Here is a 25,209-nt window from a genome sequence, read left to right on the forward strand (position 1 = left end):
CGTATCCATGCAAGTCATGACGAGTGATGCTAGGAGGGGGATTATTGGCAGTGGGACAGTCTCCCTTGTAGGGTTCGTCTTCCGTAAGTCTAGTGATTGTATCGGGCATTGACAAGTCAATCTTTTAGCGAAACGACAACCTTAGCTTGTAACTAATGATACTACGAACGTTGACAGTGAGGGAGAGTCCAAGACAATACAGGCCTTTCAAATAGATATGATGAGGATAGTGAAAGAGATGAGGGAAGACAAAGAGACTAAGGAGAACAAAGAAGTGTGGTGTACAGAGTGTAAAAATGGACAAACTAGGGTCAATTGTCCCAAGAAATCTTTTTGTGACATCTGCCAAGTGTTGGGAAACTCTATTGAGTGCCTGTACAATCTGAAGGTCAGAGAGCACACAAGTTCTCTTTACACAAGGGGAACAAGAAACCCCATCTACCACACCACCAAGAGCCATAGATTCCAATGCCTCGTCACGTGGTTACGACAACAATTGATGTGACAGTAACAATAATAGCAACAATAACACCCAAAGAAGTAACTTTCAATATGATGCAACTTGAGAAGCAAGGATAGAACGCTACAGGTGTAGCGAATGGGGCCACTTTGCACGGGATTGCCAGAGCAAGCAAGGTTGTGGGAGTATGTTATGCAAATAGGGGTACAGGAAACCGCGAGGATGGGAGTATGCTATGCAAATGGTGGTATAGGAAACTACGAGGATGGTGACTGCCCTATGGGGAAGGCGATAAACATGATAGAAGTAACATACCTTGAAGTGGAAGTTCTCGCAATCATGAGACTCTAGGCCAAGAAAGCCACATAAATAGCTTGCAAAAAATGACAAGACAAATAGGAGATGATTTTGATGATCAAGTAAGCCAAGCAAGAGGTTCAGATGGATGCGCAAAAGCTGAAGGAGAGGAAGAATAGTGAAATGTGTTCATAATGTAGCTTTCTTCAAATAAAAGTTGGATGATAATAATCTGCATTTAAATATACATCCATTCCAAGTACCTTGCTAATATTCAATATTTTTCATTTTTGATTGAGCATCATATTTGAGATGGTATAAGAGCAGCGCAATCTTCTATATGTGAACATGAGTTTCAGATTTTTGTTTTGGACAAATATGCTCTGCGAATATGAGTTCATTTAGATACATCCTATAAAGATGAGAGTCAGAAGGGGAATTTGTTTTGGAAGGTAGTGACAATCTTAACAAGCAACATAATATGCATGTCTCTTGTTCTATATTGAAGTACTCAATAATATGCAAGGTTACAAAACATTTGCTATTGACAGTCGCCTTCAATATCATTCGAATTTATAAATAGCAAATGTTCCACACGGGAGTGAACTGTTATTTGTCTAATTATAAATAATGACTCATAATCTTGTTAACAGTAATATGTTGTGTTTCAAAGGAAAATATTCTTTCATCTTCGTTATAACAATTCTTGGAATTAATTAGAATTTGAAAAGTCACGATGGTTAACAGTTATGATCAGTTTATAAACTTATTCCAATTTCTCTAAACAATTTAGCATCAATGAGTAGAAGAGTTCCATGATGGATAGAGGTTACGTTTGGCGTGGCAGCTAGATGACAGTTTGTAACCTCTTCAGACTTCCTTCATACAATGCTCATTATAAATATTCTCTTCATTCGAAAGGTAGGCTCAGCTGTGGAAAACAACACTACGAGGAATACATGAATATAGTAAAGGATAGTTTCAGGTAAAGATCATTAATAAGAAAGATATGCAAAAGTTGTTGAAACTATGCTGAAAGCTTGGCCTAATCGCTTCTATTGCATCCTCCCATAGTGCAAATAGACTAAGGTTTCGAGATCTATTAAAACAGAAAGAAGTTTTCCATATTTGATATGATGCAAAATTGTTCAGTGATATAAGAGTGAGAATTTTACATTGTGAGGAATAACAACCAATGTTCCATTTCTATTGTTTGGCAAATGTTTATATGCAGATATTTTCTGATTTGATGCTTATGGTCCTTCATTGTGTTAAGAATATTAACCAGATAACCTGCAGGTCTGATAGTACAGACTGTACTTCCTCTTCTTGTTATATATCTCTAAACTGGCAGTATATTATATATATCTCTTCCTAGGAGCCGGCGACTTCTCATGAAGCAATAGTATGATACTTAACTAAACTAACACATAGGTAGTTAGGTGTTATTAATTTGTCTTCTCTAATTGCCAACTTAAGGGAGTTTAGTTAGTGCTAGTTAGTGCTACAACAAAGTCTGCCCCTCTAAGCATCTATATCCTGCAAATTATATCAGAGATACTCCTTCACAATCAAAAGTCGAATATTTATTATTGGATCTGCATAAAATTAGGCATTAAGTCCATCAATATTCAGAATTCTTAGAAGACCATTCTCAGCATTTAAAGACTGGATTAAAAGTGTGATTCAGAGATAAGGAATTAGCATCTTTACACATTGGAGCAACTTGAATCAAGGATGTTGAAGTACAAATAAGTATTTATTCTTGAAAATTACATTTATCTACTCATTGTAGTCTCTCCCTTATTCGTATTTCTATACATAGTATAAAAAACTATTTGCCTTGATCTTTTCCATTGTCTCTGGGGATGTCCTTGCAGGAAAAGAAGAATGGTGCATTAGGCATGCTACTAAGGCATTGTAGAGAACTCAATCTTATCATTGTAGTTCCAAAGTGGTTTTGGATCTTGGATTTCTTAGTCATATGTTGATCATACCAGATAATGTGTTCTTTGAAGAAAGACAAACGTCTATGATTAAGAATGGTATCCTTATGTTATAAGATGAAGTATCTAGAGGATTTGTTTATATTGACTATCAAGGATTATATTGGTTTAGAGGGAGAAGATCATGTCAAGATGACTTCTCTAGTGACTAGTTAATTGAAGCAATCAAGAAAGAGAAGATAGTAGATATATAATACATGGTTGTGACAGTCTTGGTGCTTTGCTTGGAAATAGCAAGATAAAAAAGTAAAGAATGAATGGCTGAAACATTTTCGTAGAAGAGGAAAATAACATTTAGAGGGACTCTCACATCACATTGAAGCAACCTTGGATGAGGAGGTCAAGAGGTTGACTAATGTACTTGGAGCTTAAGAAGTAAGCCAAATTAGCATAAATGCCTGATGCAGCCAAATTTGGGGACAAATCCACAATTTATTACATTCACTAATGTTACTATGAAATCCAACAAGTACATTTGTGTATGGGAAGTTGCTCTTATTTAACTAATAAATCATGTGCTTAATGATGAGTCCCTTGGAACAAATATATTTTCCATGATTGGAGTATTTGAATAGGACATGCCTTTGTGATAGAGGGAGGAGCTTAAGGATCTACATCTATTGACATCCAATGATATTGATTCAGAGGGAGTAGACCATGACAAGATGGTTTCTCTAACTTTCAATTGAGGTACAGTATCATTGAAGAACGAATGATCGACATTCTCGCCAAGCCTCATTCTAGAGAGAAGTTGTGTCTACTTCTGGGACAAGTTTGATATGTTGGAGAATGAAACCTTAGCTGAAAAGGAATTTCAGCATCAGTGATCTATTATTTCAGCCCTTGCATATTATTTCCTTTGAGAGAGAAGCTGGAGGAGAAGGCCATTATTTTCACTCTATGGATTGAGCCATAGTGGATCTACCCTTGGCTATGGTTCATGGTGGATGTCGTGTGTGAGTCTGTATACATTATTGAAAGGTGGCGATCTTTTAAATAATATACACTTGCATCTAATATTGTACGGTGACGACTTTATAATGGTTAGTTCTCTATCATGATGCATATCATGTGAGTTGATATTTGTGGACATATCATGATAGTATCTCTTGAACATTTGATAGATACGATGAGACTTGATATTAGTTGTAGATCATTATGTTCTTTATGAGATATATCATGGTGGATATGCCATGAATTGTTGTGGTAGACATCATGAGACATGATGTCAGTGCACATACCATGACATTGATATATATATATATATATATATAAGAAGAATGTCATGTGACTTGATACTCTTGAGCATATTATATCCTTTGATATCATGGGCTAGGTGATATCTCTTCTCTTAATAGATGAGCCTATTGTGATATACACTTGGTTAGTTTCGTTATCTTCCCTAGCTAAAAGGGAGTCTTGATAATGTAGCTTTGCTCAGATAAAAGTTAGATGATAATAGTCTATATTTAAACATATAACCATTCCAATTATCTTGCTCATATTCAGTTTTTTTCAATATTGATTGAGCATCATATTTAACAAAATGAACTAACACGTGATGAAAAGATGGTCAAGGCATTAGAAGTGAGAAATGATGTGATCAATATTGAAGTATCATATTACGAAGGCAGTCTTAAACTAGAGGAGTTGATAGATTGGCTAAATAACATGTGGAAATTCTTTGAATGGAATCATATGGCAAAAGGAAAAAAGTAAAATTTGCATGCACAAAGTTTAAAGGACACGCAATGATTTTGTGAGATCATTTGCAAAAAGAAAGAATCCGAAAGCGAAAGGAAAAGATAAGAACCTGGGAAAACATGAAGAAGAAATTTAAAGAATTTTTTTTGCTCATGGACTGCCTGTGGACTATGCATAAAATTGTTTTTTGAAGATTTCAGAATCTGAAGCAAAATAAATCTATTGTATAAGTATAAAAGCGAGCTCCACAAATTATTCATCCATGTTGTTAGTAAAATTAGATGCTATTAATATTTGTTAGTGTGTCCGAAGGGTAGGTAGTTTGAGTCAGTCATGACGGTTGTTAATCGCACCCCTTCGACACTTAAATATGACATATGCTTGAGTCTGAGAATTATCATGAATATGGAGTACAAATTGTGTTGGCATTGTGAGTCTCATACATATATGGCTTGTAAACAGTTTCTAATATAAATAAAGAAAGCTTCGTGAGTTCACTTACACGTGTTACATTGCATTTCTTTCTATTATTATCTATTCTCGTATGTACTAACCTGTTACCTGAAGTGGCAAACACATGTGGACCCCTTCAAATTGGTGAATGGATGGATGCAAGGTATGTTAATCACCTGACGTTTTCTATTGAAGATGAGCTAAGCATGCATTGAGTCTATCAGCTTGCTTTAAAGGAAGAAGAAAAGAAAAGTTGGCAGTATTTTCAAAGAAATAGAAGAGCAAGAAGGGGTACATCATCCTCGTCGTGCAGTGGTTGATGTTATGGTCGAGGAGAATCATCCCACGGAATCCAGAGAGAAGAAGAAACGTGCTAGAATCCATCAAATCAACAAAGAGGAAGGGGTTTTTAACAAGGTATAGGTTGTGGCAGAGGCATAGGATGTTAAGGCCCAAAGTAGACCCTCACTTGTTTTAGATGTGAAAAAGGCCATGAAGCATTTGAATGCTCCAATTATAACATTCAAGAAAGGAGTCAAGGACCATCCATGATGAACCTAGCTCAAGCTGAAAATGAAGTAGAACAAGTGGTATCTCAAGTTTATCAAGAGGCTCCTCTACTATTGAAGAGGCATAGAGCTACTATTGGGGTGGACTACCTTAAGGGGAATATCATTGGTAGGAGAAAGTCTCATGATGAGGACAATGATGATTCCAATAAAGGAGGATACATAGGAAAAGGGTATTGATGATTCATGGCTTAGAACCAACATATTCCACACAAGATGTAATTTAGGTGAAAAGGTGTGTCATGTAATTGTTGATGGCTATAGTTGTGAGGATATGGTTATGAGAGAAATGGTAGATAAATGTGATTTACAGTGTGAAAAGCACCCTTGTTCCTACCTTATTACATGGTTCAAAAAGGGAAATGAAGTTACAATAAATTAGAGGTGCTTTGTTAAATTTTCCATAGGAAAGGTCTATAAGGATGATGTATAGTGTGATGTCGTCCCAATAAATGCATGCCATTTCTTACTAGGAAGATCATGGCAGTATGATAGGGAAGTAATTCATGATGGAGAGAGACACATACACCTTTTTGAAGGATGGATCTAAAATAATTTTGTTGTCTCTCAAGGGTGATGGTAAAAATGAGAATATGCTGTTTGAAAGGGACCTTGTCATAGAATTGAAGGATACAGTGTGTTGTTATGCATTGGTAGTGCAAAAACGAGAAGAGGAAAGCTTATCAATACCACAAGAGATAGCTGAGATATTGATAGAGTTGTTGATGTTATCCTAGAAGAATTACTTGATGGTCTTCCACTGAAGAAAGAAATTCAATGTCATATTGATTGTCCCAGGAGCTAGTCTTCTTAATGAGGCAAATTATAGAATGAGTCCAGCACAACATGCAAAACTGATAAACAAGTCTTGGAACTTATAAGGAAAGGCTTGGTGAGAGAAAGCATGAGCTCTTGTGTTGTACCAACATTATTGACCCCAAAGAAGGATGATACATTGAGGATGTGTACAGACAACAGACCAATCAATAGGATCATCGTCAGGTATTGCTTTCCCATGCCTCATCTAGATGGCATGATGGATGTTCTTGCATGGGCAGTATAGTTTACCAAGATTGATCTATGGAGTGGGTATCACCAAATCTATATCTGAGAAGCGAAAGCAACTATCAAAACTAGAGATGGCTTCTATAAGTAGATAGTTTATCAAATGTTCGTATTACCTTTATGAGGCTAATGAACATTATGTTGTGCTCCTACATTTGTAAGTCTCTAGTGGCTTATTTTGACGATATATTGATTTTTAGTAAAGGAAAAGAAGAACATTTGCAACACTTAAGAATCATACAAGGGGTGCTGAGGACAAATAAACTCTTTGCCAATTTGATGAAGTGAAGGTTAATGCAAAAGGGTTTGATTTTTCTAGGATTCGTTGTTTCTGTTGATGGTGTCACAATGGATGCAGAGAAGGTTAGAGCCATTGTTGAATGGTCTAGTCAACGCAACTCTGGTGTCTCTACTGTTGGCTAGCTTTTGCCTCAAAGCAAGAGCGAAACTATTTGGGGCACGTTCGCCATATGTAGGCTCAAATCAACTGCAATTCCCTTGTTCTGGTCAAGGCATTATGTCCAAGTGCTTGGTCTCTTTCCAACACATCCTCTAGAGCCGTAATGTATGTCATGGACCTCTCTTCATTCGACCCATAAGAGAACCTCTCCTCATCCTCTTGCTCAACCTGCTGGTCTATATCTATCTCCATTCCTCCAGTGGCAGCAACTTTCACTTCCGGTGCGCCCCCCTTATCTCTTGGTGCATCCTTGGACAATGGAATCCCCCTCTCCTGTGTTACTGTTGGTACTCTAGCCAAAACCTCTTCCTGTCTTGGGGATTGAATAGAGGGACCGACATCTGTAGGAGTGAGTCGGAATTGCTATCACAAGAACATACTGGACCTGTCCATCACTGGGACCTCCTCAGCCTCTAGTTGTACCGATTGTGCCATGCTCATTGGTTCGGCCAACAAGGTAGAAGCAATGGCGACGACAACCTCTGTGCCAATTACTTCTAGTCTGACCTGAGGCTCTGGTGATTTGCTCTTGTCTACCTCTATCTCTTGGTGCATCTCCATTGCACTGTCTACTAGAACTACAACTACAACATTTGGGCTAGTCTGATCTAGGGCAACTTCGGCTATCTGACTCTCAGTGGTCATTTCTAGAAAGACTACTTCCCTCTCCCATGTCACCTCATTTACCACTGTTGTGGTCTCAGTCATCACCAAGGGTGGTGTCATAACAGTAAGTGGTCTCCTTTGGCGAAATGGTGGGATCGAAGGAGTGGAAGTGGTGGGTACCAAGTGTGCCACCGTGGGTAATAGAGTTGGTGCAAAGAGTGACCTAGGTGGAGACGTTGCAGAGGTCATGTCATCCTCGTCCCCCATCTAAGCTGTTGCTCTTTGAAGCAGTCCCAACACTCTCCATAGTATCTTCTCATCCGCTATCAGTGTCACTCGTGCTCAATTCTTGCATCACCCTCTTTTGGCCAGCCATTGTGCCACCTGTGTCTAAGTATTGCCAATAAAATACGGTGGGTTCAACCTGTGCCAACTTGCCTTTCGACAGTACCTCGAATACATCAACAAGGATTTGCTGAAGTACAACCTCCAAAAATAATTTGATGGTATGGTGGGGCATGTAAAAAAGCTAGTGTTGCAGTGTCATAAACTCCTCTATTCGATCGGCCAGGACAAATGCCCAATCATACACCACCCCGTTCATGAAAACAATCTATGGTAACGCAATATCAAAAGCCCTACTTGCCCTTATTAGTCGACTTTTCACAACATCCATGATACACCGCCAAGGCCCTTCCTTGACAAAGTCATGTCTCAACCCTCTACTCTTGGTGCTCTGTATGACAATCAAATTTGTCGGCTGTTAGTTCCTGGGCCACCAACTTAACCCAATCTGATCTTGGAGAAGTTTGTGATTTGTTATTGCCACCTTGTGGCCTCCCTACCCTGGGATACCAAAAACTCTGGAAAAATCGCGAGCTTTGAATGAAACAGTGATAGGGTGTTTTTTGTATTCGAATGAGCTTCTCCTGCTATATTTGTCATACGCTTCAATCATGGTTCTAAGTATTGGCTCAAAAAGCCTGGTGGAAACCACTGGCATTTGGATGGCGCAATGCACATGCGCGTGCACTAGTATCTGCTTTAGGAGGTTTGTGTCTGATGTCTCTTGCCACCATCGACGACATTCAATGCCATTCAGGCCCTCAAATTGAATTGTGTGATGGGAAAAATCTTCCTTTTGGAATACTTGTTGCATCTTGGGACGAAATCTCTGCTTTTTACTACTGGAGGTGGCTCATTGGCCTACAACACGAATGCTTGAAGCCAAGACTCCTGCATTCTTGTCCATGTTGGAATTGTGTTCTTTCAACTAGTCCTTCCATTGCCACCTCTTGCCTACCAGTTACATACTTTAACTGTTTCTTGTTTTGTCATGTTGTAACAAAAATGGTTAGGATTGCCTTGCGGATGCAATCCATTTCGCTGACTTGTGCTTTCCGTGGAATAATGGACAACGCCTAACCGCGGGCCCTCACATTTTGTCTGTGGTTGTAAGCGGCTCCTGTCGTTCTTCGTGGTGTGTGGACTATTTTGCGCGAAACTACATGATGAACGTGGGACGCCCTTCTCTGCTTGTGTCTTTTACTCTCTGCGTATACTTCCCTTCACTATGGTTTGGTTTCATGAACATGCCTCTGCAAGTTTCTCCTATTTACCGCAGCTCCCGCTGTTTGTCCTTGGCTTGGTGGCATTTGTCGAACTTGGCCACGACACAGTGTATATATGGTGTGTTCGCGGGGGTCGTGGAGGTGTCCATGGGGGAGTGCTAATGCGAAATGATCTTCACTAACTCGTCTGTTCCTCAACCTTGTGCTCTTTGTGGAAGATTGGATGCCTCCTATGACCTTTATAGTTTTTCCCTCTATGTGGCCTCTTTTTTTCCTTAGTAAGTGTGTCCGCAAGGTTTTATTGTGTGCCAAACTTGCTTGTCTGCGGATGCGTACGAGGTTCTTTTTTGTGTGTTTTTTGTTGGTTTAATAAGTATTGCTCATAACTAATTTACCTTGTAGGTCCACTTGGCTCCCTTCATGCCGTTGGTGATAAATTTTGAGTTTCAAGCCCTTCAATGAGTTCGCTATCTCCTGTCCATCGAGAATCCATTACTTAATGGCTTTGTTATCGCCCACTTCCTATATTCTGTAGGGTCCTAGCCATTTCACCTTGAACTTTTTGAGTTTGATCTCATTTCACCCATTGTACCTAAGCACCGTCTAGGCTGAAACCTTGTAGGCTTCAAATGTTTGTCGTGCCACGTTTTACGACGAGTTTGTGCTACCTTAGTTGCCCATTGCTCCATTAGCTGTTGTTCGTCTAGCTTGTTTCGCTTATACAATCTCTCCCTAAGACTTTCCATATTGCTGAGTCTATTGTCAATTGCTATGTGGAGGCTTGGGACCATAAATTCTGCTGGCATGACCACTTCTTGCCCGAACATAGTTGAAATGACATTTGTCTTGTTGTGACTTTTTGTACATTGTGCGGTATGCCCAAAGTATTGATGGTAGCTTCTCTTCCCAATTGACTTGCTCCACCCCGCATGAATTGTATATGACCAACACTAGAATTTTGTTCGTTGCCTCCACTTGGCTGTTGGCTTTCGGATAGTATGGGCTCGACATGGAGTGAATTTTTTTGAACCCGGTTGTGAGCAGTTGGATCACATGATTGGCGAAGTGACCTCCCTTGTCATTGGTCAACTGGATAGGAATGCCATAACGCGTGATTATCTGCTCAAATGAATTTCACTGTACTTATTGTGGAGTTGTTAGGTAACACTCGTGCTCCCACCCACTTTGTGAGATACTCTGTTGCTACCATGATGTCGTAGCATCTGCGAGCTTGACTTGGCTTTAGGTGTCCCACGAAATCTAAACCCCATTGTTTGATCAAGTCTTGGGTTTACCCGTTTCAAGGGTTTACTCGCGCGCTGACAAGTGTCGTAGCTGACCAACCACTCTCTGGCATCATTGTATAGTGTAGGTTACCATAGCCCCACCAGAAGTACTTTCCTTGCCGTCATGTCCGGTCCTATATGCCCTCTTGACGGGCCTTCGTGGGCTTCTTGAGGATGCTTCGTACTTCCTCCATGACGCATCTTCTCAATACTTGGTCTAGCCCTATTTTGTACAATAGACCATTGCTTAGGGAAAATGTTTTGCTTCTTAATGCCAAATTCTATCGTTCACCCGGTGGCATCTCCTTGGGGAATTGTGAAGTCGATAGATATTTGCCAATGCTTTTGTTCCACTCTGGAAGGATGCCTATACTAAATAAATGTGCATTTGGGAAGTTAACATTAACTCCTTTCGGTAGCTCCCTCAACCTGATCCAAGATAGTTGATTGACTATAACGTGGCTCTTCCTCGGTTGCACACGATGGTGAATGTAAACTCCTGGAGTAGCAACAACCATTTGCTCACCCTCCCCTAAATGATTGGTTTGTTTACCAAGTACATCAACGCCTAGTGGTCTAGGTAGAATGTGAAGGGCGTTGCCAACAGATACTGTTTGAACTTTTATACAACATACTCCATTCCTACAGCCTCCCACTTCGTCATGTTGTAGTTCTCCGCCTTTGACAAAAATCTGCTAGCAAAGTAGATAGGATGATCCAGGCCACGATCACACATTTGTGCAAATGCTGCGCCGATTGCAAAGTTAGACGCGTCCACGTGCGCGTGAAAATCTTTATCCCAATTCGAGTAGGCCAAAATTAGTGCCCCTAGCAATCTCGTGTTTAATTCTTCAAAGGAGGTTTCTTGCTCCATACCCCAAATATAGTGTTCCCTTTTTCTTGTCAGCCTGTCGAGGGAGAACGAAACTTGGGCAAAGTTCTTTATAAACCTCCTGTAATATCCAATATGCCCTAAGAATGATTTGAGTCCATTGACGCTTCCATCTCTATGATCACGTGTATCTTGTCGAGATCAGGTTTGAGTCTCGTCTTACATACAATGTGCCTCAACAACTTACCCTCGAGTGCCATGAATCTGCGTTTCTTCGGGTTCAGCGCTAGGTTGGCCTAACGCCACCTTTCCATACATTCCCTAAGTGCTGTCAAATGCGTGTCTTGTCCACAAAGAATAGACCAATCATCCAAGAATGCACAAAAGTTCCCTATGGACATTTTATCAAAGATATTGAGGATTATTCTTTGGGAGGTCATTGGTGCATTGGACAACTTGAAGGGCATCCAGTTATATGCATAGATGCCATCTTCTACCACAAAAGTGGTCTTCAACTTATCCTCGTCCGCTATTGATATTTGGTTATAACCGGAGAACCTATCCATAAATGAGTACATTTCATGCCCAACAACTTCTTCAAGTATTGTATCTGTGAACAGGATAGGGAAGGGGTCTTTTATAGTGACAACTTTCAAGCAGCGAAAATCAATAGAGATCCTAATCTAGTTTGCCTCCTTTTTCAATGATATCACAATGGGCGAGACCCATTCAGTTGTTTCAACTTGAAATATGATTTTTGCCCCGAACATGCTTTGGATCTCTTCACCAATCCTAGTTGCATAATTCTTGTTCATTTTGTACCTGTTAGTGAGTTGCCAGAGCCTGTCATCGCTCAACTTGTGCGAGGATCAAAACTCGGTGTGAATATCGTCATTATTTTGTTCATTTCTATTTTTATTTTTGTTCAACTGAGTTGCCATTAATCCTCAAAAAGCATAATAGTTAACAAGAACACTTTTATTTATGTAAGTTTCCGTACATCATTATGGTTGTTTGTGCGATTGTTATAGAGGTTAGTGCTCTTTTTCACTCACACTCTACTCACATTCCCATGGCCTAGGGCTCATGGGTGGGACCTTCAGTTGTTTTCATCATGCTCTTCTGTTTCCCAACGGTTGTGTTCTCGGATGTTCCGAAGGTTGCTATCTTCATTACTTCCGTTTGATCTCCTTGTGTTGTCGTCTCTATGTCATAAAGGTTTGTGCAAACATTTTGGGAAGTTGATACAATAGTTGGTTGGCATTGGGGCTCACGTTTAGTGAGAGTCCCAGATAGTGTCCTTCGGAACTTCTTCCCATACAACTTCTCTCTGTATGAAGGTTTCAATACTTGAGTGGAACAAAATGTGGAAATTCTCCGTCAATTCGTGCTCCCCTTTGAACAACTCGAGTATTCTATTTTCGTTAGCTCTCATGTTCTCCTCTAGAGGTATTCCCATTTACTCTATTTGTGGTATGCCATTGGTCGCGTCGCTTTCCCCAGATTCGAAACGACAATGACACCAAACATTTAGTCTCGTGGAGATTTTTCGTTAGTTCATGCTCCCCTTTGAATGACTTGGGTATTTCGTTTTCGTTAACTCTCATGTTCTCCTCCAAAGGTATTCCCAGTTACTCTATTTGTGGTATGCCATTGGTCGTGTCACTTTCCCTAAATTCAAAACGACAACGATGCCAAATGTTTAACCTTGTGGGGTAATAGAGACTAATTGCACACAGAAAGTAAAGTACTCAACACTGAATAGAAGAGAGAGTAATTATATTCATTCATTGATCATCGTATACAAGTGTCCCTCATACCAACATGTCTTAATTAAAGGAAATGGTGCATACATATAGTGTTCGAGGGGTCGCGAGGCGAACCATCGTGACCATGTAACTCCCTTGGATGTGCCAATTGTCTAAGTACCCAATAACCCAACAACAGGTATTGGAACTATACTTAGTCAAGTAGGTAAGTTCATTGCCCTTTTTACTGAAAAGTTGAATGATGTGAAAGAATTATTCAACTCATGATTATAATTCTATTCAATTGTACAAGCATTGAGACATTGTATATATTATGTAGTTTTCAAGGAGTTTGTGCTGTTTACAAAACATAATGCTTTAAAATATCTGAACACACACAAGAAATTGATTATCACGCATGCAAAGTGAGTCTTTTTCCTACAAGACAATACTTATCACACATACAAAATTGATTATCACACATGCATAAATCAAGAAAGCAAAACCAAGTTATAGCTGCCTTGAGCATCCGTGTAGTGCTTTTAATGACTATGGAGTTTGAAGTAATTGGCCTTGAAGCAATCAAGGACTTATATGAATTAGATGGTGATTTTTGGGAAGTTGTTGAATAGTTGAGAAATCCAGTACCTAGGCAAATGAAGAACATCTAGGGTGAATATCTTATCCAGGCTGGCTATCTATTCAAAGAAAAAGGACTATGCATTTCTATTGGTTATATGAGAGAAAACATTATGAAGCAATTTCATTGTAGGTAGTAGATAAATATTAGTCGGAAAAGATGAAACAGGCATAATTAGGTATGTGGAGGGATGTTGAATTTGTCAGGTAGCTTTAGGAAACTCATAAAATATTGGGTTGTATATGTCATGGTCTGTGCCCACAAAACCACAGGTAGAATCTAAGCATGGATTTTGTATTGGGGCTACCAAACACATAACAAAGTAATGATTCCATCTTTGTTGTTGGTGATAGGTTATCGAAGGTGGGTCATTTTATTGCTTGCAAGAAAACTAGTGATGCTAAAAGGGTGGCAAATTTGTTCTCTTTAGAAATTGTTAGACTAAATGGTTTTCCAAAACTTTTCACCTCTAATTGAGTTACTAATTTTTGAGTCATTTTTGGAGGACTATGTGGAAAAAGATGGGGACAAAGTTGTAGTTTAGCAATGCCTATCATCCTCAAATAGATGGTCAAACAAAGTTGGTCAACTAGAGTTTGGCTAATCTGTTAAGATGCATTGTTGTAGAGAAGCTAAAACAGTGGAATTTGGCTTTACTTAGGTAAACTTTTCCTAGAACAGTTCAGTGCATAGATCGATAGGTAAATCTCCATTTGAAGTTGTTAATGGCAGGAGCCCTAAGGGTGTTCTAGATTTGTGTAATGTCCCCTTTTTAGCATTCATAGCATGATGTTGTTGTTAGCCTATTTTTCCACGGTCCCGTAGGCTAACCAAGACATTAAAGGGACTTAGAGGCCATTTGGCCTAGATAGTTTCAGTTGCAGGTCTTTCTGAGGGGTTTTGAGGCAACTTTGGGCATACTTACTATTTATAGTAAGTCATCTTGGGCATGGGCGGACATCCAGTGGCAACGGTATGTCGATGGTAATTGTTTAAAATCGACAAGAAGACTTGTTTATCACTGATAAGATTTGTTATGCATTGATAAAGCTATTTTATAAAGTTAAATTTAAATATTTAACTTTATTAATGCATAGACTATAGTTTGTGAGAAATATTTAAATTAAAAGAGTCCCCTTTATTTTATAACACATTGGAGACATAAGTTACATAAAGGGAGTTATGTTTTATCCCACATTGAGAAAACGAAGGATGGAGCCCTTGCGAGAACACTATAAGAGAAATGGAAGAGCTTCTTTTAACCATGCTTGGAAATATCAAAGAAATTGGAAAATTTTCTGGAGATTATGTTTCAATAGTTTGAAGGACGAAATCCCTTCAAGCTGGAAATCTTGATGCCATTGAAAGATATGGTTTTGAGATTCAACATGGTAGCAGTCCGAAAAAGCAGAACCGAAAAAACAGGCTGAAAAAGCAATCCGTAAAAGCAGTCCGAAAAAGCAGAACCGCAAAAGCAGGCTGAAAAAGCAATCCGTAAAAGCAGTTCAAAAAGCAGATCAGAAAAAGCAAATCGGAAAAGCAAAGCAGAAGGGGTAGCATTGAAGGAAATTATTACAGCCATCTACAACCAGGTTCCTTTGTTAGTATTGTTTTTTAGGGTGTTATAAGTTTTAGCTGTAAGTGTGCATTATACCAGCATTATCATTTTGTAATCCATGTAAATGCCAAAAGTCTTGGCCATATTTCATGAGCATTGTATTAGAAATTTCATTGCAAATTAAGAAGATAATAGTTGCTGGTGTCATTTAAGCAATTCAATATCATTATTTATCAGCTAGTTAGTTTGCATACCAACTGTTTGTAAAAGTGCTAGTTGGCTGTAGGTGTTCATTTCACATGCTTAGATCATATATATGCACTGAATATTGTCAAAATTAGTAGCACACTCATGTTAAGCCATTGTGTAGTCCATTTGGAGTCTTCTAGCACAGGATTCTCATTGATGCAAATTGAAAAAATAGTCATTTAAAGCCAGCTGAAATACTATATCAGTCATACGTCCCTTGCATGTGAATTGTTTGATGAAATTCCTTGTGCTTTCATCAGCATTTTTTGAGAGCAGATTTGAGGAGGGCCATTACAATTTGGTACAACTATCGCTAGGTGATGATGGAAAAGCATTTGTAGAACACCTTCACTTGTTGTAGGAAGACGTAAGACATAAGTTATAAGACAGTAATGAGAGGTACAAAACTTTAGTGGGTGTTGCTTGACGACATCAATCGTTTAATGCAAGTGATTTGTTTGTAGGCCGGTAATAAACCATTAGTATATCTATTGTTAAAAAGTTGCTCGGAAGGGAATTGGGTAGTTAGTTATAGCAAAGGAATGTGTTGGTTGGTTTGCTTAACCAGCCATAATAGCATATAAGGACTGATGAAAGTGATGTAAGTCAGATTTTGTATGGAATGTTTTGGAATCAATAAAATAAAGCATTTCATTCGCATTGCTTGGTATTTTGGTGATATATATGTTATATAAGTGTTTTAGTTAATGCTGTATAATGGTATGGTAATAGATTAAAGTATATATTCTTGGTATAACTTATCTACATTTTGGTGTCGTTGCTTCTTTTCAAACTTGGAGGGCTTGTGATAAAATGAAGGCAATGGAGTGATGGGTTGCCCATTCCTACAACAAGTACTAGTCGCAAATAGTGACGAGGAAGAGGAAGAAGTAACAAGGGAGGATCATGTAACACGAGACCTGATGTAAGCATGGGAAGTTTTCATTGACCAATACAAGTGAAAGGAAGCTTGAGAGAGAGCATGCCTAAGACCACGGTATGGGACGAACTCTTAGTTTCATCAGTAGTGTACAATCTCCTTGGACAGAAGCCTCGGTTACTAGCAAGAAACCTAGTATAGTTAAAGAAAGAACAGGTCAAAGTATATTAGGGACAACAGAGGCAACAAGTGATCAAACAATTTGCTGAGAGGAACCAATGAGAAACACAAGAGAGATATTTCACATCGTAGAACGTCCAATCTACGAAACAATTAATGCTCCTAATCCAAAACAAAGATCTAAGGTGATTACCAGAAGAAGAAATTGAGGGAGAAGTTGCACTACGATGGGCCTTAAATATCTGGGAGCAAGAGGAAAGTTATCACTATCTAAAAGGACTTATTGGTCAATCAAAGGAACCAAGCCAAATAGAAGAAAACTTGATTGAAACTACCATAAGAGGAATCACAAACTTGGCTATCTCGACAAAATTGTGGAATAGAAAACTAGTGATACTACAAGGGTGGCAAAATTGTTCTATTTAGAAATTATTAGACTACATGGTTTTCCAAAAACTATCACATCTGATCAAGTTATTACTTTCACGAGTCATTTTTGGAGGACTTTGTGGAAAAAGATGGGGACAAACTAGCAGTTTAGTAGTGCCTATCATCCTCAAATAGATGGTCAAACAAAGGTGTCAACTAGAGTTCAGTTAATCTGTTAAGATGCATTGTTGTAGAGAAGCCGAAACAGTGGGATTTGGCATTGCCAAAGGAAAACTTTGCCTATAACAGTTCAATGAGTAGGTTGATAGGTAAATCTCCATTTGAAGTTGTTAATGGCAGGAGCCCTGAGGGTGTTCTAGATTTGGTACAACTACAGCTAGGTGATCGAATAAGTGATGATGGAAAAGCATTTGCAGAATACCTTTACCTGTAGTAGGAAGAAGTAAGACATAAGTTACAAGACAGTAATGAGAGGTACAAAACTTCAGTAGATGCTGCTCATCGATATTAAGTGTTTAATGCGGGTGATTTGGTGATGGTCTATCTACAGAAGGAGAGGTTTCCTGCAGGGACATCACAAACTGAAATATAATAAAATTGGCCTATGCAAAATTCTAAAGAGAATCAATGACAATGCTTATGAGGTAGATTTACCTGTTGGACTTGATATTTCCCCTGTATATAATGTCTTTGATTTATATACTTTCCATGTGAAGGTGAAGCTATCTATAGTGAAGATGAAGTGAATTGGTAGCAGACCATTCCCAACAAGAAAAAGGCTACAGAGGTTTTAGATAAGAAGACCGTTCACATTACCATGGAGAATAAAATAGATATCTAGTATGTTAGGAAGGACTAACAACGATAGACAACACATGAATAACAAAATGGGAATTTAAGAAGCTGGATCATCCCAAATGGCAACAGTTTGAGGACAAGAACTTGTAGGAGTTACATAGTTACATTCTTTTCAACCATGGGAGAATGATGCAAGGACTTCTGACGGTCATTACCTTTGTGTCAGATTACTGTTGGGTTAAATTTTTACAAACAAAGGTGTTTTTAAGAGTTCTAAGAGATACCAATCGAATTTGTTCGATTGTACCAAATCTCGACATGTTTCTGGGATCAAATTCCACCATATAGGGCCTCAAAATTAGCTTTTACTGTTTTTCAAGATTTTATAGTTTATGATTTTTTGGTAGCTTTCTTTTTATGCACGTAGTTACTTAGTGAGTTCAGGGTTAACACCCAAGTTAACTCTATGTAATTGGAGTTTTCTATAGCTTTTGGAGTAGTTTTAGCCTTCAGGAATTACAGAAATGACAAAAAAAACTGATTTTATGAAAATCTGCCAAGAAGGTAATTTTTGAGTTGTAGTTAAATTTGTTTTTTCTCTCATTGTAGTAGTAGAATGGATTGCAGAATAATGAAGCAGTATTGAATTCTGAACCTTATTGTGTTTTATCGGCTTTCACTTGTGAGTATTGTTATGGGTTAAAAAATTTGGTTACGTCAAACAAAGTGATATTGTGTTGGGCAAATGTCTGGCTTGGGCTCTGAGTGGTGCAATAGTGAATTGTTTGGGGACAAGCAATTTTGGCAAGACAGGATTGTAATGTCCCCAAATTTTAATACGGCGAATTAAATAATTAATTAAACTGTCATATAATTAGTATTATTGTGAAAGAGACGACTTTAATTAAATTGATAAATTAAAAGTAATAAACTAATAAAATATTTCACCTTATTAAATAAGATTATCTTGTTATTAAAGTCGGCCTAATCTTCTAGATGTTTCTTTGAGTTCTTTATAAGGAAGGGTTGCAATGTATTTGGCATGTTCAGATGCTTTATTGAAATATAAATATTATTCATTTCCTTTGCGGAGTGAACTTCCCAGAACAAAAACCCTTGGATTTGAAGGTGTGGATGAAAATCAATCCCTTCTCATGCAGTGTTTGCAAGGAATCAGACATTGTCGAGCAAATTTGTGAAGTCTCTTGCAGATAAATTTGGTGAACAATTCAGAAATAAATATAAAGGTTTTGCCAGGTTTGAGTAAGGGTTCAAGAGGCATTTTATTGCAGGTCTGAAACTGGGGTTTTAGTTCCCAAAATTGAAAAGATTTGTGCCAAATCCGATTTTGAAAGGGGAAGATGTTTATTGCAAGTTGTTGGCAATGTTTTGGATCCAGCTTGATGATTAATTTTGCAGGGTTCACAACAGCACTTGGACAGCAAGGGTTTGGAGCATTAAATCAAAGAATTTTGAGTTAGATCTCAATCTGGGCTTGAAGGTTTTTGATGCAACTTTGTGCAGGTTGCCTAGAGTTTTGTTGCTCATCATTTTGCATCATTTTGGCATCCTTCTGGGAAGGAAAAAGGAAGATAAAGGTGGCTGATTAGATCTATGACTTGCTGGGTCTGTGTGAAAAGTATATATTTATCTTGCTATATCTTAGCCATGGCATTTGTGGAGGATTGCCATGTTTTTATAGGATTGCTGCACTTTTGTAAGGACAATTTCTTCATTGTCTAGGATTTCTTTGACTCTAATTCATAACAGCCTTTGGAGCATATCTGAACACCACATTTGGAGCAATATTCCTGGTGGTTTGTGTTCACTTTGCAATAGGGGTTTCATGTCCAAAACTTGGTGCAACTCTTAGACAGATGGATTCATCATTTATAGTTCAATTTGCCATGATTGTGTATGTATACACCCTGACTGATTTGACACAACAACATATCTAGGTGTGATTGCCATGTTTTTGCCCATATTTGGTCTTACTTTCAGACTTCTACATTCTGATTTATCACAGCAGAGTTCTCTCAAATAACTCATGATTTTATCTTTGTTATTAATGAGCTTTTCAGCCTGATACTTTGATGTGTTACGTTGGCTTTTACAAGTGCCTGATCAGTCCGAAAATAATAAATACAGAGAGTTCAGAAATTAAGGATGAAATTAGAATCTTAAAAATTATCGTATTTGGGGATATTACAGTCTACCATGTCAACCAATTGCAGTGGGCTGTGCTGGGTGCAGTGCCAACTGTGCCTCGTGAGATTCTGTAGGAGGCCACCTTTAGGATCAAAAGGACTATGAAAACTCTGCCTATCTACATGGAACACAAAGCTTGTCCAGCTCAGTGGTGACAAGTGTTGCCTAACCGATGTCCATTTGGTGCGATATTTCAACCACCTTTTAGTGATTAAGGCTTTATCATCTAATATGGACAAATAGCTCTGCTTGGTGCCCAAGATATCATGAGGATCTGGTTTTGAAATCTGAATGTGCATGCCTTGGGTCTCATCTGAATCCTGCCCCTCTAGTGTGCCTTAGCCTGTGCCGGCTAGGAGGTGGCAGCAATGTCATACTTACTAGGCTTTACAACATGTATTGTCTCCACCAGCACCCGGATAGGCATTGTTTGCTAACTTGCAATTGCTTCTTTCTCCTCTGCATACTCCATCCATCCTTCACTAACCAAGTGCCTGACCTTGCCTCTTGCTGGCACCAACTTCCAATTCTTTAAGAGGTTGGATGATGGTGGTGGAGTGGCTGGTGTGGCTTGAAATTTTTTCAGCCAACTATCCTCCTCTAAAGTTTCATGCTTTGCTTTGTATGGTGTGGCTTCAGCAATGACCTCCACCTGCGTGGTAGCCATAGGTACTATAGCAACTACCACTGCCATGCCAACATCTGGCATTGGTACAATAGTTGGCACGATGATGGGTGTGGCAAATGCAACGGTGGTGGGTATGGCAACTGGCATTGTGGCGGCTAGCATTGTTCTCCATTTCACTGTGGTGGGGTAGAGCAAACGTAAATGCAAGGTTGCCTGCAACACAACTCTCAGCTTTAGTCTTTGTTGGAGGTAGTTGTTGCACATGTTGTGCCTTGCCCACATGCCTCATCATTGTCAAGGACCCCCCTCTTTCTATTTGTGCTCTTAGGTTAGTTTGGTTGAGTGTTACATTGTTTCTCTCCTTTCGAAGAGGTTTTGTTGAGTGTCTGCATTTCATCTCTGCATATTGGAAAAGCTCGATAGTGTCAAAAGCTAGAACGTGTCATGTATTGCAGAGAGTAGGTTAACTGCAATAAAAAATCTGCGTAGGTTTGAACAATAGGGAAGTGTTGAAGATGGAGAGTCGTTAGAAAATCTGAGTTCCTTTCTGAAAGCAATAAAAACGATAGAAGATATACATTTGGTTTTGGCTGTAATTTCGATACTTTGTCATGTTTAGGAATGGTTCAAGTGAGAAATTGTTCAAGAATTTGAAAGCATTTGTAGACTGAGCAAAGTGTTTGATTACCTTTGAAGTGAATTGGTATTGCTTTGCAATCCTAGAAAGTCACTGAATTGATCAATTCATTGAGGAACAAGGCAAAGTTCGGCTTTTAGGGATGTTCGCTCATTTTAAGGATTCTTGGAGTCCTACCAAGAGACAACCATCAAGTCCTTGCATTTCTATTGTTAAGAAACAAGGGCTTATGAAAAGAAAGTTCAGCCTTTAGCATGTGTCAGGGATTTTACTTTCCTTTGGAAAGCCTTTGACTCAAAAATACAACACCTCCCTAAGTTGGTATTTTTCCTATGTTGGCTACAATGAGCACAAAAGGATAAATCCATGAAATATGGATATGTCTGATGGGCCTGAAGAACTGAAACAAAGTTGTAAATGACGAACTTAGCCATTTTACAAGTTCAGGGATATCTCTATTGAAAGGAAAATCCATGAAGTACGAATAACCCTAGGGATGGGAGTAGGTATTCTGCTCACATACCAGAGCTTCTTGGACAGCCCACAAGCCTTGTGGATACATTCCTGGGGTTACATTGCTTTTAGTTATTTTAAAATTTTGAATTTTCACAAAACTTTAGCTTTACTTCTAAGAGCAAGTGAATGTGAAGCAAATTAAGCCTTGTGGATACATTCCTGGGGTTACATTGCTTTTAGTTATTTTAAAATTTTGAATTTTCACAAAACTTTAGCTTTACTTCTAAGAGCAAGTGAATGTGAAGCAAATTAGAGAATGGAAATGGTGTCAGAAATAGTTTGTTATGAAGGTTGAACATATACAGTTTAGATGGTTCCTCAGGAAGCATGGCTTTTGTTTGGAAAGTTCTATCTCAAATGTCTATTATTGTTACTTCCTAGAAGCTTTTGTTCTATTAATGTTAGAAGATGGCAAATTTGGAATTTGTACTCTCTACTGGAGTGCATTGAGCAGATCTGCACATAATAAGGTTGTGAAGGAATATTTCAGAAAACTTGGACCTATGGTTTCCAAATTCTGCTTAGATTATTGAAGGTGATGTTAAAATTACTTCCGACCCTCTATGCTATTCCAGAATTGTTGTAATCAATCAATCGACCTGACACTGTAGTTCTCTATTGGGAAGATATTGATTTGCACGCATTGATCTCCTTTTCAATTTGCTCCTCTTTCTGTCTGTCTGTCTGTCTATCTATCTGTCTGTCTCAAACACACATTCTCTCTCACTTAATGCACCCATGTGCATGCAAGTGAAAATGGGGTTCCCTTGTGGTGATTACATTTAGCTGATTTTCATTTGTCCCAAAACAAGACCAAATAAGTACATAAACTATCACATAAGCAGTTCATTTTTGATACATCTCTGAGATTGTTACAGTACTTGCTAATCCATTGATTATAGATGGAAAAGTATTTGAGTTTATTTACATGTATTTTGGACATATTTATTGTGCATTATTTTTATACAAGTAGAAACAGGGGAAGATCTTGAGTTCTAACTAATGATTATGTACAAATTGTAAGATGGTACTGATCCTGTTCCATATGCATGTGTTTGTTTTATAGGAGGAAATACAAGCTGAGAGCGAGAGTGATGAAGATGATCAGCAAGTTTACAATCCTTTGAAATTACCTATGGGATGGGATGGAAAGCCAATTCCATACTGGCTTTATAAACTTCATGGTCTGGGTCAGGTATATATCCAGGATGTAAATCCAAGTGATTTAAAATGCACATTCAACTTGTATCATGATTCTTAGATTGAATCCTATAGATGACTGGTGGTGTCTTAAAAGTGTCTAATGTCAAGTTTTTGATTCTGTTCCTTATGCTTGTCAGGAATTCAAATGTGAAATATGTGGCAACCACAGCTATTGGGGCAGAAGGGCTTATGAAAGGCATTTTAAGGAGTGGCGTCATCAGCATGGAATGCGTTGCCTTGGGATACCAAACACAAAAAACTTCAATGAGATAACCTCAATTAAGGTTTTTGCTATTTAGTATCTCCTGTAAAATTGATTTGAAAGTAATTGTTGCTTTTAATTTTTATTACAAATCAATGGCTCATTAGTATTCTGTGCATATTACAGTGTTGTGTACTGCTTACATAAGTAGAATAATTATACGAAAAGGACTCGAGTGATACAGTATCTGTTACTTAAGAGAGGTTGTTTCATTTATAAGTTCTTTAACTTAGAAGCGACATATCCGTGTTGTACATTAGATAATAGTTCTCAGCTTTTTGTATATAATATAATATACTGAGATTTAAAAAATAAAGTTTTGGGGTGGGCACTGGCAATTCTGTTTCAATTTATTCATCGGAAATCATAATCCATCAGTTTGAAATACTGCTATGTTCTGATTACTACAGTTTATTGTTTTCATCTGCATTATGCTCTCCAGCGGAAAGCTTAACTGCTTCTGGATATCTCCGCTTCATGTAGACAATATTTCTTTGTGTAATATTGTCTCCTGAGAAAGCCTTTTGAGTTTTGTGCTGGACACTTGATTTTGTTTTAAACTTTTATGTCATTCTCTATCTCACATTAGTTTGGAAATACTGCGTTTTTCTTTCCACTGGGTGAGATTCATTGTTTTCATCTGCATTTGCAGTGCAATAGAAAGCTTATTTGTTGTTTTTCCTGGTCCTTCCTCTACTGTACAAGATTATTTTAATACAATTTAATGATTTGCTTGTTCATGGTTCATTAAGCTAATCTAGATTATTGGTTGCTTCCTTCTGTTGTCTTTAGGAAGCAAAAGTATTATGGGAAAGAATACAAGAGAGGCAAGGGCTCAACAAATGGCGGCCAGATCTAGAGGAGGAATATGAGGATCAAGAGGGGAACATCTATAACAAGAAGACTTACACTGATCTGCAGCGACAAGGGTTGATTTAGACGATGGTCACTGGGTTGGTAGGAAGGTTTCTAGTTTACTTTTGTGACTTTGTTTTGAGGAATGCCCTAAAGGAAGGGTTATTGTATATGGAACAGAATTCTGTTGCTGGCATGAGGTGTTAGTATTCATGGTAACAGCTTTCGTAGGCAATGGACGTTCATTCAGATTAAAGATTAGCATTATTCTAATCTTCCAGGTATGAATAGAATCTTATCTTCAAGAAAGAACTAGTTGGGCCAGACTTCGATATATTTAACAGGAATATCAGGGATTAATTTTAAACAAGTATGCTAATTCACTCTACCTTGTGCATTATGAGGTGCAAATGTAATGGGAAACGCTAGAGAATGAATAAAATAGTTGGGCCAGACTTCGATATATTTAACAGGAAATATCAGGGATTAATTTTAAACAAGTATGCTAATTCACTCTACCTTGTGCATTATGAGGTGCAAATGTAATGGGAAATGCTAGAGAATGAATAAAATAATTTTTCTCCAAAACTGAAGGCTAGAAGGCTTGCTTGATTTGTAAATGGCTTTGGCTTTCTGCTTGTTGTAGTCAAATATTTGTCAAGTGAGCTAAGCCTAGAAAACAGCTTTTACCGGTATTGAATTGACAACATAATCTGCACTTGTGTTATTGTTGCATAGTATAGTTTCTATATCTAATTTTTAAGCCTACTCATTATGAGAAAAGTTCCTTAGGAAATGTCCAGCAAAGAAACTGACAAAATATATTTTCTGGAAGGGTGGTATGACATGATCTCATCTAAAGTGCCTCAACATGATCAATTAAATCATAACAAAAGTAGATATTCGGCAACATCCTTTAAGGTTGTGATAAAGTGCAACAGCATGTACAATCCAATGTGTTGTGCTTCTTGCTCAACACACCCCAGGCACTTCCAACAAAATTTTGACCCCCTTTTTCTGAGGTTTACACTGTTCCTAAGTGTCAGGATTGTCTAAAATCAACCAAGTGCCTGAAATTGGCTGACTACAGTGTCAAAATTTCATTATATTGAGAACAAGCATCCAAAATTAAATGCAGTTCGTTTTTT

The 25,209-nt window shown here is 38.3% G+C and overlaps 1 protein-coding gene across 3 annotated transcripts in view; it reads left to right on the forward strand.

Annotated features, from left to right (window-relative positions):
- The window catches only part of ATO (splicing factor-like protein), a 134,407-nt gene extending 109,758 nt beyond the window's left edge, over window positions 1–24,649 (forward strand). For all 3 annotated transcript variants that reach the window (XM_089811733.1, XM_089811736.1, XM_089811735.1), the window contains exons 11-13: window positions 22,808–22,936; window positions 23,082–23,228; window positions 23,999–24,649. In XM_089811733.1, the coding sequence (XP_089667859.1) occupies window positions 22,808–22,936; window positions 23,082–23,228; window positions 23,999–24,145 (423 nt within the window). In that variant the 3' untranslated portion in view covers window positions 24,146–24,649. The remainder of the gene's footprint in view (window positions 1–22,807; window positions 22,937–23,081; window positions 23,229–23,998) is intronic.
- The last annotated feature ends 560 nt before the right edge of the window (window positions 24,650–25,209 follow it).

This window comes from Cupressus sempervirens, chromosome 11, assembly GCF_028749045.1.
Source record: "Cupressus sempervirens isolate cs-2001-9-10 chromosome 11, ASM2874904v1, whole genome shotgun sequence".
In the NCBI taxonomy this organism is placed as follows: domain Eukaryota; kingdom Viridiplantae; phylum Streptophyta; class Pinopsida; order Cupressales; family Cupressaceae; genus Cupressus; species Cupressus sempervirens.